Below are 16709 nucleotides of genomic sequence, written 5' to 3' on the forward strand. Positions count from 1 at the left end.
AAAATTTTCCATATTTGGACATAAAATTTTACCCCATTATTCACTAAAATTATACCCAAATGTCATTATGAACATAAAAATAAACCAAAACAAAAATAAAAACCAAAAAGTCAACAAGGGACCCACCTTCAACCAACTCACTTAATTTATTACACACTCCTTCATCTCACTTCATTTATTACACACTCCACCATCTCACTCTTCCATCTCACTTCATTTATTACACCCTCCACTAATTTCTTAAAACTCGTGTCCTAATTAAATATGACTATAAATGTGGGACGGAGGGAGTATTCCAGTTTATAGCATTAAACAATTTTAGCACCAAAATATCAAAATAAGAAAAAAAATCTTTAGTGCTGGTGCACAATTAAAGATGACTTTTTTAAATGATAGTTCCATGAAGCATCGATGGAGGAAGTAAACTCTGATCCGAAGCAGCCCTTGCTACTCCCAATCCCAATCCCAATCCCGCCAGGAAGTGTGAAGGAAGAGTTGAAGAAGCTATGGCAAATAGCAGCCCCCTCAATCTTTTGCCGATTGGCTATGTTTTCTCTCACTATCATCACCCAATCTCTCGCCGGCCACCTCGGCCAGAACCAGCTCGCCGCCATCTCCATTGTCACCACCGTCATCATCGCCATCACCTTCGGCTTCTTGGTATCCCATTTCTTCAGTTTCTTTTGTCCCTTTTAGCTCCCAATAGCTGTTTATTTAAGGTTAAAAATCTGAGCTTGATGTCTCATTACCAATGTTAATTTTAGTGTTTAGTGTGTGTTTGTGGTAATGTGATGTTTTTGTTCCTTCTTTCCTATGGATTTCAGCAAATTTGAGCCCAAGATTGTTAATTTCTGTGACTTGCACCATATTTGAGTTCAAGATTCTTAATATAGATAAGTTGTAGCAGATTTGAATCCAGGCTTATTAATTTCTATAACTTGCATCAAATGTGAATCCAAGATTCTTGATTTCTATGACTTGCACCAAATTTGAGTTCAAGATTCTCAATTTCTATAAATTGCATCATATTTTGAGCCCAAGATTCTTCATTTCTATGACTTGCAGCAAATTTGAGTTCAAGATTCTCAATTTCTATAAATTGCATCATATTTGAGTCCAAGATTCTTCATTTCTATGACTTGCAGAAAATTTGAGTTCAAGATTCTTAATTTCTATAACTTGCTGCAAATTTGAGTTCAAGATTCTCAATTTCTATAAATTGCATCATACTATTTGAGCCCAAGATTCTTCATTTCAATGACTTGCAGCAAATTTGAGTTCAAGATTCTTAATTTCAATAACTTGCTGCAGATTTGAGTTCAATATTCTTAATTTCAATAACTTGCTGCAAGTTTGAGTCCAAGATTCTTAATTTCTATGACTTGCAGCAAATTTGAGTTCAAGACTCTTAATTTCAATAACTTGCTGCGAATTTGAGTTCAAGATTCTTAATTTCATTAACTTGCTGCGAATTTGAGTTCAAGATTCTTAATTTAAGTTAATAGCTTTGCCAACAGAAACTCCTGAATGGTTCTTCATGTCATGTGGCTGTCTAAAACAAGTTAAAAATTGCATTTATCCGCTCTCGATTAAGATTATCGATATTCGAAGCATGACTCCTCGTTATTAGCTAGGAATGGCTAGTGTGCTTGAGATGCTGTGTGGACAAGCCTACGGAGGAAAGCAATACCACCTGTTGGGCATATATCTGCAACGCTCGTGGGTGGTGTTGTTTCTAAGCTCAATAGCTCTTCTACCTCTCTTCATTTTTCTCGAACCAATGCTGAAGCTTGTGGGGCAGCCGGCGCCATTAGCAGAGCTGGCGGGTCAGGTGGCGTTATGGCTGATCCCTATGCACTTGAGCTTCGCGTTCCAGTTCACTCTGACAAGGTTCTTGCAGTGCCAGTTGAAGACGTGCGTTGTTGCTTGGGTCTGTGGTGCGGTGCTTGTTCTACACGTGGTAATAAGTTGGATTTTCGTTTATAACATGAGGGTTGGCATTGTGGGGATAGCCCTCACCCTCGATTTCTCGTGGTGGATGTCTGTTGTGGGGATGTTCATCTATAGTGTCTGTGGTTGGTGTCCTACTTCTTGGACTGGCTTCTCGAGGGAGGCTTTCGATGACCTCTGGGATTTCTTTAAACTGTCTCTAGCTTCTGGTGTCATGCTCGCGTATGCTCCCAAATCCCGTGCAATCCCTTCTTGAGTAGAACAATCTTTACTCATCTTCGGAGTCTAACATTTTCAGGTTGGAGAATTTTTACTTCAGGATGCTTGTTCTCGTCTCGAGCATCAAAGGGGCGGAGGTTGCTGTCGATGCCTTGTCTATATGGTTGGTGGATAATGATTCTTCTCGTGATTTTCTTGTTTTCGTGTTTATATTGATGTTTTCTTGGTGTCTGACAGCATGAGCTTCTACGGTTGGGAGTCCATGATTCCGATGGGGCTATATGCAGCAACGGGGTACGTTAAGCCTTTCTATTTGTTGCATCTTTACAACACTATCATACACTTCTTGCTCACTGGTTTGTTTCGTTTGCTTGTTTTTCTTCGATAAAGATACGTGTCTCAGTTCCATTTTCATTTGAGTATCCCTCCCCGATGAACTCAGGATCCGTGTAGCGTGTGAAATTGGAGCCGGGAATGAAAACTCTGCAAAGCTTGCTGCTAAAGTTTCCGTCTTCAACTCTCTGTTGATCGGTTTCCTGTTCTTTGTAATAATCATCGCCTTCCCGGACAAGATTGCAATGATCTTCATATCTAGCTCGTCTGTGATCTCGATGGTCGAGGAGCTAGCCTTGTTACTGGCAATAACCATTCTATTCAACTGCATTCAACCCATTCTTTCAGGTGTGGAATCCAATTAGCCTCATCTTTTGTTCCTCTATTCATCTTTTGATAGGCCAGTCTTTTGGAACCAGTTCTCCTGATTGGTCTGTAACAATCCTTCCACCTGAAGTCATGAATTGTGAATGTTAATACAGGATACATCATTAGTCTCGAATCTTGGATTTTCAGGTGTAGCCGTTGGATCCGGTTGGCAAGTGTGGGTTGCGTACATTAACATCGGGAGCTACTACATCGTTGGGGTACCTCTCGGGATCTTCTTGGGATGGTATCTTCATTTTGGCTTAGAGGTATAATGTCTTTTTAATAAAAAGGCCATTTCTCAGAATTGAATAGACATTGTTGAATCTGTAAAAGAATCAGGCTAATATCTCAAGTGGTTTCGCAGGGCATATGGGCCGGGATGATCTGTGGGACGATAGTCCAGACGCTGATACTGTCCATCGTCACGGTTAGGCACCCTTGGGGAAAGGCGGTGAAAGTCCATAGTTGCAACTCCTCCGTCCACCACCGGACCTCATGAATGACTCCCGGTCCTAAAGAACGGAGATTGGGTTTTCCGGGCACCCGGTGACAGAGTATTACAACGATATATTATGTCAACTTTGGCTTTTTGTAACAGTGACACAGTGATGAACTTTCTATATCAAGATTTTTTTTCATAATTTTTCAGTTCATGAATCCAATAAAATTTACAAAGTTGAAGCCTAAATACATGTTGGTTAGTGTATAAAAAAAGTGAGGATATAATTCTATCAACCCTCTGAAATTTGTTCAGAAGGATATAAATCAGATTGAATTCTTCATCATCCTTTGTATGCAACATGCTCTGCAAAAACCTTTTTACTCTTTGTTACATTGTCTTTTCACTCATTTGTAATCTTTTTTAATCTCTTTTATGGATCTATTTTGACGTTTTTATTTTTATTTCTACTCTTTGGTACATTTTTTTTCACTCATTTGTAGCTTTCTTATGGCTTTGTTTTCTTAAATTTGTATTTTTTCTTTATACAAATTTCAAATCATAATACATAAATATATAATAAATATTTTTGATATAAATATGAGAAATAAATTCTATAGAAAATGTTAGGATGCTATGTCTTTTTTTTTTTTTTTTATGAAAGTAATTGAAAATTTTTCGCGAATAAATGAAAAGATGGCTTTTAATAAAAATAAAATATTCTGCAAAAACTAAAATATTTTTTTTCAATAATCATTTTTTATATACGATAAAGTTTCTTAAGCAAAAAATTTAAAACAAGATTTTATTTTAAAAACAGAATAAAGAGAAGAAAATCGATCACTCAAATTTTGAAGTAATGTATTGTTGTTACACTTTATCGAACCCTCAAATCAAGAATCTTGGATCCGCCAACTTTATTGAACACAAATCTGTATTGAGAACAAGTGTTTGTTCTTTAACAAAATAAAGTACTCATGATTATAATATTTGAGTATGATAAGTTTTCACCCAATACATTGTCTTCTGATAATTTTATGACTTCTTCAAACCATTCTAGTACTACAGACATAAGACATAGCTCATGATGGTGGTAGTATCGATCTTGAGGAGAAATCTTTAGTGAGTAAGTTTTATGTCCCCACTCCCCACACATTATAAATTAAATACTATGTGGGAATATTTCATAATTGACAATCAATAATGATAAGAATACTATTTAATTATTTTCTTAAACTTAAAGTTCACAAACCCCTCTACAGCTCTGTCCAACGAGATCTTCTCCCAGGGCCGAAGCCAGGAACTGATGTGAGAAGGCAAAAATATATTATCAACAAATTTTGAAATATTGAGAAAGGGCATTTAAGAGAGAATCATAAGTAAATTTTTAAAAAAATAGCATTGATATATATTTTCTGAGGAGGGGCAAATGCCCCACTAACACACTACATAGATTCGCCCATGTCTTCTCCCGTGCACAACTTTATCTGATCGCCGATCAACACCTCAATACGACAAAGCTCGTATCACGCTCTCACATACATGAGTTTTGTCTTTTCTAGCTAAGACATTTTTCATTCGATCAAAATATGAAATGTTCTAGTCATCAACCCATAAGTTATTTCTGCAGGACGTTAATCTCAAAATAAATGAGATATTATTCTTAATTCACTTTTAAAAAATTAACATATCTCTCAAAAACAAAATCCATGTGGACCTAACAATTTCATTGATTAGTCGACCTTTTTACTACTTTTAAATTATCATTAATCATTGTGGCCCCACGTCAGCAAATGCTATGACAAATTAGGCCTTCGTTTTCATTTGGACGGATTTTATCATGAATGAAAGTGGCGCGCATTAATCGTGCCACGTGGAATTTTCTAATAAAGAAAAGCCCCTCCAAAATATTGATGTGATCATTAATAATACACTAATTAAACCCTAACAACAATCACCAAACTATTTGATTATTTAAATATTGAATCACATCATCATATTATGACTTTATGCATATAATAAAGTAAAAAAACATAGACAAACATATTAAAGTAACAACATCCAAAAAAATCATAATAAAGTAACAAAATATAGAAAAAAATCATAAAAAGTAACAACATTTAGGAAAAAAATATATTAGTAACACAATTCACAAAATTAAGAGTAAATTGAAACTAAAATCACAAAGTTTGGTCAAATTTTGTTTCGTTCCATAACTTGTCTTTATAATCTTATCATGAAATTTTTTTAGTGTTTTATATGTAATCTATTGTTCGTATTTTTCAAGCAAATTATTTCGGACAATATTGTCTTATTCATAAGCGATAACACCCACCTATATATGACTTACCTATCAAATATAATTTCATTAAAAATATTCATCACGGAATAATTATGTACAAAGCCAAACTCTATTACTATTATTCTAGTTAATTTTCAAAATTATTGAGCTGATGAAAATTTAACCAATCTTCTATTTTCTTTCCAACAATTTACCTACCTAGATTTTAAATATTGAATCCATCACCATATTATGACTTTATTCACATGATAGAAAAAATAAAGAACAACATTAGGGCATCCACAATGGATTCCCTAGTTGAAGCCCTATTGAGAGTCCTAATGGTTGCCACGTTAGCATGCCCTATCTTTCTGCAATGGTGGAGCCCTAGTGCATGCCCTATCTCTTATCCACTTTTCATTTCAATTTTAAATCATTATTTTTTAATTTTATTTTTATTTAAACTAAAATACCAAAATATATTATATTAAATACCATAAATGCAAAAAATAAAAAACTACATTACTTAATTTAAAGTGAAACTACATCATATACTTAGCTTAAAAAAAAACTACATTAAAACTAAAATACTAAATTAAAAAAAACCAAACTAGTCATCTAAATTTGGTGTGTGAAAAGTGAAGAAAAATGGAGTATTTATAGTGTTTTTAATTAGGATTTATATAATTTATAAAAATAAAAATAAAAAAAAAGGAAAATGATAGGGCTCGGGCAACGACCTGCAATGGGCGCCCGATCTCACGCCCGATCGATCGGGCTCGGGATCGGTCGCGACCGAACTATCGGTCGCGCTCGGGCGTGACCGAGGGCTGCAATGGATGCCCGACCACGCCCGAGCCCGATCTCGGCCGATCGGGCGCGTGATCGGGCATCCATTGTGGATGCTCTTGAGTAAAAAAATATTTAGAAAATAATATAATTTGGACACCGATGCATTATTTCCCTTATATAATTTCCCTCTCTTCACACACACAAATCATTCACTCTCTCTCAATATCAAACAATGTCGACTCTCTGCGTTCCAGCTCAGGTCCCCCCAGTCTCCGAAGACTGCGAGCAGCTGCACAAGGCATTCTCAGGTTTGACTCCATCAACATTTTCTCTGATCTTCGATTGGATGATTAATTGCTTCTTAGTTGCCTCATTTGATTGTTTTGCTTCCGATTGAGTCCAACTTGATGTGCGTAGCTCCGATCACTTATTTATTGCTTTGATCTACGATGATCTGTTTGCGATTGACAAATATATGTTTGCTGTGGCGAGTTTCTCTGTTTATGTGAGAGTTGATCAGCTAGTGAGAAGTGATGATTGCTAGTTAAATCGGAAATGTTTGATTTTACTTTGAGAAGGGGGAAAATGTAGATATGAATTTGATTTTGCTGAGTGTGATTACAGTTTGACCGATCTGTGATGAGAGTTTTGTAGATCTCGATTGGTAGAAAGGATGTGATGGATCATCGCCCGATTTTAGAGGCTGATCATCGTTGATTGAAGTTTTTTGTTTAGAACTTAATTGGAAGGAAGAATATGATGAGTTTTGTGCGATCGTATGTTGATCGTCTAAGATCTTCGTTTCTAATTAAGTGCAAAGTCTGTGTGTTGATTTTAAGCTGATTACTGATGAAAGGTTGTTTAGACCTTAATCGGGAAGAAGAATGCGAGTGATCGTACGTTGATCTTTTTGGCTTGTTTAGTGTTGTCCTGCTTTCGTCTTTGATCTTTGTATTTAGTTGAGATCAGAGTTTGTCGATTATTTGTAGGCCGATCATCAACTGGAAAGGAAACTGTGATACATCTGATGTTGTTTTGTGTGATCATGTGTTCATCTTTTCGAATTCTTTGGTTGCTTACGAATTGTGTTAAACTATTCTTTGATCTTCGTATCTTGTTCGATTGCAATTTTTTTGATTGATAATGCTGACTTTCCTTGCAATTTGTATGCATTGAAATGTACGTGTAGGATGGGGAACCAACGAGGACTTGATCATATCGATTTTGGGTCGTAGAAATGCCAGCCAACGGAAGCTGATCAGACAATGTTATGCCGAGACTTATGGTGAAGATCTGCTCAAAGCTTTGGACAAGGAACTCTCAAATGACTTTGAGGTTTGAGTCTACCATTTTTCATTTCTGTATCGATTTTTGATTGCTTTTTGTTAAGTGGTTTTTATTGATGATCAAGTGAATAAAGAGCTTAACATTGTTCAATAGCAAAGAGTAATCTAATTATACATTTTTATTTTCTCGTTGCTCGATTCCAGAGAGTTGTGTTGTTGTTGGCACTGGACCCTCCAGAGCGTGATGCCTACTTAGCTAACGAGGCAACGAAGAAGTGGACAGCGAGCAACCGGATCCTCGTGGAGATTTGTTGCACGAGGTCTCCAAAGGATCTGATTCTCGCAAGGGAAGCCTATCACGCTCGTTACAAGAAATCTCTCGAGGAGGACGTTGCTTATCACACGAAAGGAGACTTCCGCAAGGTGAATTGCTCAATCTCATAATACAGAAACAGAGGCGCCATTTTTCATACTAACATGTGAATATGGTTTGTTGAAAAATTTTAGCTCTTGGTGCCCTTGGTGAGCTCATACCGTTACAGTGGAGACGACGTGAACCTCCATCTTGCTAAATCGGAAGCCAAGATCCTGCGTGAGAAGATCACTGCAAAGGAATACAGCTGTGATGACATCATCAGAATCTTGACCACGAGGAGCAAGGCGCAGATCAATGCGACACTCAACCAATACAAAAATGAGTTTGGCAACGACGTGAACAAGGTTTCTTCAACTCAAAGTTTTCATTTCCTACTTTCCTAGTCACATTAACGCAAGATTATGCAAGTGTTGTATTCTTGAGTGTTGAGTATGGGTCTGAAAGGAAACGAATCCAACTCACGATTGTAGGCTCCGTGCATATGTATTTAGGATTGTGTTTGTTTTGTCATATTCGTGCCTTTATTTCCGAACTCTGAAGTTACCTTTCTAACGGACAGGACCTGAAAGAAGACCCTAAAGACGAGTTCCTCACGCTACTGAGGGCTGCGGTGAAGTGTTTGGTCTACCCGGAGAAGTACTTCGAGAAGGTGCTCCGCCTTGCAATCAACAAGCTAGGGACGGACGAGGGGGCCCTGACCAGGGTGGTCGCGACAAGGGCAGAGGTGGACATGCAGGCCATTAAGGAAATATACGAGAAACGGAACAGCGTGCCCCTCGACAAAGCCATCTGTAAAGACACCCGTGGCGACTACGAGAAGATGCTGCTGACCCTCATCGGGCATGTCGAAGAATGAGATTCGGGAGATGTATCAGAATAAAAGGCTTCTTTGAACTCGTGTATCTTGTTCTTGTTTGCTATGTTTCTGCACTGGTGTTTTTGTTATGAGCTGATGAATAATGTTGTGTGATTACGAACTTTTGTTCTCGATCTCTTTTTCTTGCAATATGATGATTTGATGATTAGATAATATTTATGAGGCATAAGACTAACATAAAATAATACAATAAGTTTATGCAACCAAATTTTGTAAAACTAAAAATTGGTTTATTTGAGAAAAAAAGTACTTCTTCCGTCCCAAGGTATTAGTCCAACTTTCCTTTTTGGGATGTCCCAACATATTAGACTCGTTTCCTTTTTTAGCAAAAAACATCTATCTTATTTTATTCTCCACCTACTTTTTTCTCTCTTTTCTCCCCTACTTTTTCTCTCTCTCATACTTTATTCTCCCTACTTTAACTATTTAAATATCAATTCCTTAAATCATGTGCCCAAAAGAAGCGAGTCTAATACTCCGGGACGGAGGGAGTAATTTATTTGAGAGGGCACATGTATGGAATGAAGCGGCCGTTAATCTTGCCAGGTGAAAGGGGGTTTATTGATTGGTTGGAAAAAATAGTGAGTGGTGATCTAGAGGTGGAGATTGAAGAAGTAATAGTAGTGCTATGGCAAATATGGTTTAATAGAAACAAAATTATATGGCGAAATGAGAATGGGTTAGCTGCGGGAATTATTGGTGCAGCCCGTAGCTGTCTGGCGGCTTGGAGAGAAGCTCAGGTTCAAAATGACATTGGTGCACGGGCGGAGAGACTTCACTTGGAGGAAAAATGGGTGAAGTCGCGGAATGGTGTGCTAAAATGCAACGTAGATGCTGCTGTGTTAGAGAGCCAGAGAAAAGTTGGTTGTGGGGCGGTTGTTCGAGATTTTGAAGGGACGGTGGTAGCGGCGATGTGTAGACAGGTGGGAAGGATGGCTGACCCATCTATGGCCGAGCTCCTTAGCTTGAGAGAGGTGCTGAGGTGGATCAAAACAGAGGGATGGAAGGAGATAGAGATTGAGATGGATGCCCAAACGGTAGTACTCGCAGTGACAAGCTTACGGAAGGATGAATCTATCTTTGGGGCAGTAGTAGAAGATTGTCATCAGCTTTTGAAAGAGGTCTCCGGATCCTCTATGAGGTTCGTAAGGCGATCAGCGAATCAAGTTGCCCACACGCTTGCTCGGGCATCTGGTTCTATAGCTGAGCGCAAGTTTTGGTTAAATTGCAGTCCTATTTTTATTCGCGATGTAAGCGTTATGGATTTAGTTGAATAATATCTTACATTTGGTGTAAAAAAAAAAGTAATTTATTTATGCATTTAATTAAGCATTGGAAAAAAAAATACGTATTGGAAGAAAATGCTAGAATAAACAAGGTCAAATTGTCAATGATACTTCACATAATTTGGGAGTAATGCAGCAATCCTTTACGAAATCCGATTTTATTTGAACAGAGATGGATATGAAATCTTTATACTCCCTCCGTCCCAACGAAGATGACTCATTTGGGTGGCACGGAATTTTATGCAAATTTATTTTGTGTGTTGAGAGGAGAGAGTAAAGTAAGAGAGACGGAATAAAGTAGAGATAAAGGTGTTTCCATTTTAAGTAATGGATCATCTTAATTGGAACAAAATAAAAAGGAAAGTGAGTCATCTTCAATAGGACGGAGGGAGTATTTTATTTGGAAACAATTTTCTCGATTACTTGAGATTAAATAGTCGTGAAATCGTTTGATGGGACCAGACAATAGAACCATGATTTCTACCTCTATTCAATTTATTTGCTTGACAGTATAATCTTTTGTTTAAGAATAACTATTCAATTCTCCGTATCATTCCGTTCTTATTCCTCTTTATTTTAAATTTTGATAAAATTACATTACACAAATTTAGGAGTACTATATTACGCATATTCCAATTCCAAATTTTTTATTTTTAAATTTGAATTCTATAATTATTTTTTTTAAATAATTGTGTACAATAAACATATTTCAAAGACAAAACACACAATACACATAACAATTGACGCACCCACATTGTAAGACACAATAGTGTGTGGGCATGGGCAAGTGGTGTGTAGGGGTGTGAAATTGTGAATGTATAGTGTTTGCATTGTGGGTAACGCGTGCAGTGAGAATGTGCTGCATATCAGAGTGTATTCTATTACTTCCTCCATTTTTCCTCCGTTTTTCGTTAATAGAGGGAGGCATTTCTTTTGACGGAATTTAAGAATTAAAGTGTTAAATGGATGATGAATAAAATAAGAGAGAGTAAAATAAGAGAGATAATAAGAGAGATAAATAGAGAATAAAGTAATAGAAAGTCTTTATTTTTGTCAAAAATAGAATGATTCAATTATTTTGAAATTTCTCAAAGTAGGAAAAATGACTCAATTAATGGAGTATATGTTTCTGTGTTATTTGTAGTTACCTAGTATATGAACAATATTAATGAAGAAATAATAATTTCATTTTTTTATATTTATTGCACGAGACCAAGCTACAATTTGTTCTATTCATACTTTAATCTATTCTTGGTTGCCTACTCTGAATGGATGATTGCTGCATACAGTCATTTATTTACTCCACGAAATGACTGTTGCTGGCAGTTTCAGACAAACTGTGGCACATTATCTCAGTCACAAAATGCGTGCAACAATATTTTCTGACAAATTGTAAGAGATTCAATTTAAGTGAAATAAATGTCTTGCATCATTATAGTTTGTCAGCAACTTCAACAAAGATACCCCAACTTATGAAGAAATTTTTACATTGTAAATATAATATTGTACCCAATATCTCATTTCAACTTCTTTTTAATTTACCAAGAAAAAGAATTTCTTCATAACTAAACTACTCTCTTCGTTTCATAGTAATGAGACATTTTTTTTTCACACAGAGATTAAAAAAAATTGTGCTAAATGAATTAAATAATGAAAGAATAAAGTGAAAAATAAAAAAGATAAAGAGATGAAGAGAGAAAAAAAGTAAGAAAGAGTAAAGTAGGTGTGAAAAAATGTGAACTTTTAACTAAAAGAGAAATGACTCTATTACTACGAAATGTACCAAAATAGAAAAATGATACTATTACTATGGAACATACCAAAATGGCAAAATAATTCTATTACTATGGAACGGAGAGAGTAGTACTTTATAAACAATGCAAGTAGATCGCCTCTTAAGTCTTGACCTCTCGTGTGACAAAATTAAGAGTAAAACCAATCTTAGATCATCTTGGATCAATTCACTTATTACTCTAATAACTCAATAATAAGAAAAATATGGCACAAAATTTAGTTTTGACCTCTACTCCGAATCACAGAATTAATCGTAAATAATGTCGCAAAATTCCAATCTTAGATAATCTCATATAAATTTACTTAACTCAATAATAAGATAATTATTATTATATGAGTAATAACACAAAGAGGACTAGAAATGAAAACTACAGCACAAATACATATTGACATAAACAACTCAATTAGCCAACTGCTTTTTTTTTTTGTACGAAAAAACGTCTAGAACATGTTAATCAAACCTAAGACAAACCAAAACCCACAACACAAGTAGAAAATCAAGAGCAGAGCACAATCCCCCATTTAAATAAGATAATCAAGATGCAAATTAACAGGTGGAGAGAAAACAATTGAGGTTAGGACCTAACAAGTTACACCAGGGCAATGCTGCTTTCCCCGCCGGGTGGCTTGCGCACGCCTCCAAAATAGTCGCGGGACTCCACTTTCCCGTCAGAGAAGATGTTGCTCCCGCTCATCTCCCGCAGCTTTGCCGAGCTAAGTGGCTTCTCGGCCGATGCAGCTGCCCCGTCCCCTTTGAAGATGTTGTTGCCCGAGAGCTCTGAGAATTTCTGGTCAGGTATCTTCTTTGCTGTTTTCAGAGGCTCCCCGGTCGAAACACCATTGCCAGCACCCTTTATGAACACAGTAATCGAATACATGATTACATATGCAGAGATTCTTGGTTCATAATAAACACAGAATGGAGAGTTGCACACTTACATTGTTAGAAGCATGTTCTCCAATTGTTATGCTCTCTCGTAATGCCAAGGCTCGAGCACCCAAGGGGCGGGCTTTGATTTCAGGAGGAGGAGCAAAGATGTTGTTGCCACTGAGCTCCTTGTTCTTGGCATCCGACAGTTGCTTTTGTAATTTAGCTTCAGATTCGCTCTCTAGATTTCCGCTCAGCTCTCGCTGCTTAGCAACTTCAGGAAGAGTGGCTGGTTTCTTGGGAGAAACTGTATCTTCATCACCAAAGGAGATGTGACTGACTCCCGACAATGCTTGCTAGTATCCAAATATCAATTCAGACGAGATCAGAATCGCATAACCTCAAATTTATGGATATAAATAAGCTAGAAACAGCGGAAGAAGTACCTGATACATACGCAGTCCAGTTTTGTTGGCTGAAGTTTCTTCGGCTTCATCAGTTTCCGACAATCCATTCTCTCCTTTGCCTTTAAAAATACCACTGCCAGTCATTTCCTTCATCTTATAACCGGAACACGGCTTCCTGAAAAATCCAAATATTTAGAAGGGAGAAGGTTTCTACCAAAACATGAACATAGGCCATGAACATTTTCAAGATATCTTCACATATACAGAAAGCAAAACATATCAACACCAATATCTAATCTTCACATTTAATTCATTTTTTTCACTTGAAAATGTCTAATTTACAAAAAGATCTACAAGAGATGATTGAATTCATCATAAATTTGATCTAATAACCTGCACAAGATTCAAATTTTCAACCTTTTCAGCCTTTTAAGTCATTCGATCTTGACGATCACTACAACAAAACCAGAAATGAAGACAGAGATCTCAAATCATAGCTGCTTTCTTCAATTAACAATGACATCAACTCAGCATAGCTTAATTATCACTCACCACAGCTCCGAATTTCACGCAAATTATTGACAAATAGAAAAATTATTGCTTACTTCAGAAACATACCATAATTATGCAAAAATAAAATTCAAAAAATAGAGTAACGTACATAACAAATAAAAGGAAATGCGAAGCTAGATCTCTGACCTCTTATTCAAGCTCTCAACTTCTTCATCAGTAACCTGACCTCCAAACACCACCTTGCTGATCCCATCCGACGGCTGTCATTTCATCTCAACCAATTCAAAATCATAAACTAAAAAAAAAAATTCAAAAACGGCGATTGTAGTACCTGGTGAGAGCGGGCGGCGGAAGGCGGCGCCGGCGAGATTTCCGGCGGATTCTCCGACCACGTGAGCAGATCTGCCGTCGAAGTGTGAGGCTTCCTCACCGGCGTGCTCCTCTCCATTCAATTCACCAACAAATTCTTCCAAACAAAAATTAAATGGAGAAAAAGTAAACTCCTCAGCAAATAATTAATCGACGGAATCGAGCTTCGAGATCTGAAGCTGATTGAAATTATTCCTTAATTTCTCGAAATTTCACTGTTGATTTTTGTTGTTTGTTTGGAGCTGCTGCTGTGAAGAAAACACTCTCTCTCTCTCTCTCTCTCTCTCTCTACTGTTATTTATACTGCTCAACAGTCCTATTTTCTCTTCGATTTTTCTGTTTATTTTTTTCAAAATTTATTTCGCGAAAAAGAGGGAACCGCAGGAGGGGCAACCGGAGGGAGGGGGGCGATTGGGTTGCTTTTTGAATTTCTTTATTCCGCCTTATCTCTCTCGATTTATAGGGTCGGCATGTGCTTCTACTTGGATGGCACGTGACAGTGCAGAAGTGAAGAGACTTTTGTGGAATTACCAAATTGCCCCTTCGTGTGGATTTCAGGGCATCCGCAACGCGACGTCGCTAGCCGAATGAGATGGACGCGAGCCGCTTTGTGCATGTGTTTTGTGGATAGGCAATGGGACGAGGGAAAATTTGCGAGCCTTTTTTGCTTCTGTTTTATTTTTGTTCGTGTGTGATTTTGTATTTTATTTTTATTATTTTATCGAACACTACTACTATAAGACACTTGCCCTCAGGCATTAATGAATTTATCACTATGACAATGTACATGGACACAATATGTCACCCTCTTTTATATCTAATTTTTTGGTGGGATAGGGAGTATAAGATGAAGACTTGTTTATCTAGCATTTTATGAGTGATTTCGATTTCATTTTCTTAAAATGGGGTTTCTTTATTTGGTTTGGTTAACGAGTTCTTGAATGAGAGTGATGTATCGGAGTTATATTTGGTGGAGAAAAGCTATGGGTGTGAAAAATAGATGACTTTATCTACAAATAAGTATGATTGTTGTGAAAAAATAGAGAATACTTGATGTTTCAATGTTGGAACTTTTTTTTTTAAATAAAAGTTTATGGATTTTGGAAGCTTCAATTTAAAGTTTAAGATTTTAGTCACGTATTTAAAGAATAATAATATATCCAACTCCAACGACATTTCTCGTTAAATAGGTAAAAACTAAAAAAATTGGTAAAATGTCTAAGTATTTGACACTACTTAAATACCACTCCCTGTCTCCCTCCATTTCACATACAAGAGTATGCATTTTTTGATTGGATACGAGTTTTATTGCACAATTGGTAAAATAAGAGATGTAGAAAAAAAGTAACTATATTATTATTAGTGGAGAATGTGTTTCACCTTATTAGAAAATAAAGAATTTTCGAAATTAGAAAGTGTATACTATTATGAGACAGATAGAGCATATTATAAAAAATAAAAAAACACAACTTGAATATTATTATATTCTTGGCACCCAATTTTTTTACCTATTTATTTCACTTAAAAATTGCAGTAAAAATATTCTATTGAACTTTTCAGAAGTTGGGTACCTAAATACTAGGATTTGAATTAGGAGTATATCATTTTTTGATAAAATATTAAATATTTGAGACATTTTCGTACAATTTTTCAATTCTCCTAAACGTGCTTTAACTTTTGACTAATAAACCTCTAGTGGCTAGTAAAATGAGTTAAGCTTTACTAATAAACATAAATAAATATATTCACGTTGTTACGGATCATAAAAGTATTTTTGTAAATTTTTATACAAGAAAATAATAAAGTACTTATGTTTATTATTTCAAAAGAGAGGATGATTTAATCCAATAAATAGTATATATAGTTATACGAAAAATTATGTTATTAAATATATTAAATATTTTACTATATCAGTAGCAATGAATCGATATTTTATAAATCGGAGTTATATAGACTTATAGTAACTCACATTATAGTGGAAAATTGAATAACATCCCTCAATAAACTTTTATGCTAGTGTGAGATCAATTAAGTTTACTACCATGTATCGTTTCATCATCATTTCTACTTTTCTTATTCATCAAATTCACAGCTTACCTAAAACTTATGACAAATAAATGCATGTAAATGTTTACTATGTAAATTAAATGTGTTTTAAAATTAATTATTGCGCTTAAATTCGAGTAAATGAAGCATCCAATGCGATAAATAAGTGTACATTATTATGACTTTATTTCAAGAAGATTTACAATTTTTTAGTCACTTCACTTTTTATATAAATTAATCACACCAACTAATTCGTAATTTAGTAGGAAAGTGAAAAGATGAAGCAATTAACCAGTAATTTGAAGAGGGCAATTACGTCACGCATAATATTTGAAAACCGTATGCTTATACGTAGAGATAACGTTTTCCCTTGTGAGTCATATAATTATTATTGCGTATAACAAAACCCAAGATTAAGATAATCATATGGAGTATAAATTTATAGTACCAGTAATTTTTAATACGAAATGTAGATAGAGTTAGTCAAGGAGTAGGTTGAAATTC

At 35.9% G+C, this 16709-nt stretch overlaps 3 protein-coding genes across 5 annotated transcripts; 2 read left to right on the forward strand and 1 right to left on the reverse strand.

Moving 5' to 3' along the window:
- Positions 1 to 370: 370 nt before the first annotated feature.
- Positions 371 to 3512, forward strand: LOC125205442 (protein DETOXIFICATION 27-like). 3 transcript variants are annotated; one of them, XM_048104374.1, is made up of 7 exons: positions 378 to 660; positions 1631 to 2172; positions 2249 to 2332; positions 2407 to 2463; positions 2612 to 2850; positions 3019 to 3137; positions 3236 to 3512. In XM_048104374.1, the coding sequence occupies exons 1-7, from the start codon at positions 412 to 414 to the stop codon at positions 3368 to 3370; spliced, it is 1425 nt and encodes a 474-aa protein (XP_047960331.1). In that variant the 5' UTR covers positions 378 to 411; the 3' UTR covers positions 3371 to 3512. The 3 variants fall into 3 exon arrangements, 2 of the variants coding, with proteins under 2 accessions (XP_047960331.1, XP_047960340.1); XM_048104383.1 differs by having other exon boundaries at positions 1635 to 2172; XR_007173758.1 differs by lacking the exon at positions 3236 to 3512 and having other exon boundaries at positions 371 to 660; positions 2612 to 2933.
- A 3041-nt stretch (positions 3513 to 6553) lies between these two features.
- Positions 6554 to 9018, forward strand: LOC125200825 (annexin Gh1-like). The gene is made up of 5 exons (XM_048098608.1): positions 6554 to 6691; positions 7573 to 7718; positions 7874 to 8092; positions 8177 to 8389; positions 8605 to 9018. Exons 1-5 carry the CDS (start codon positions 6616 to 6618, stop codon positions 8899 to 8901), a joined length of 951 nt encoding a protein of 316 aa, XP_047954565.1. The 5' UTR covers positions 6554 to 6615; the 3' UTR covers positions 8902 to 9018.
- A 3370-nt stretch (positions 9019 to 12388) lies between these two features.
- LOC125202844 lies at positions 12389 to 14439 on the reverse strand. The gene is made up of 5 exons (XM_048101321.1): positions 14122 to 14439; positions 13977 to 14050; positions 13317 to 13452; positions 12942 to 13226; positions 12389 to 12853 (listed from the first exon to the last, which is right to left on the reverse strand). Exons 1-5 carry the CDS (start codon positions 14236 to 14238, stop codon positions 12593 to 12595), a joined length of 873 nt encoding a protein of 290 aa, XP_047957278.1. The 5' UTR covers positions 14239 to 14439; the 3' UTR covers positions 12389 to 12592.
- Positions 14440 to 16709: the final 2270 nt, after the last annotated feature.

The sequence above is a fragment of the Salvia hispanica genome, chromosome 1, assembly GCF_023119035.1.
Source record: "Salvia hispanica cultivar TCC Black 2014 chromosome 1, UniMelb_Shisp_WGS_1.0, whole genome shotgun sequence".
Classification (NCBI taxonomy): Eukaryota; Viridiplantae; Streptophyta; class Magnoliopsida; order Lamiales; family Lamiaceae; genus Salvia; species Salvia hispanica.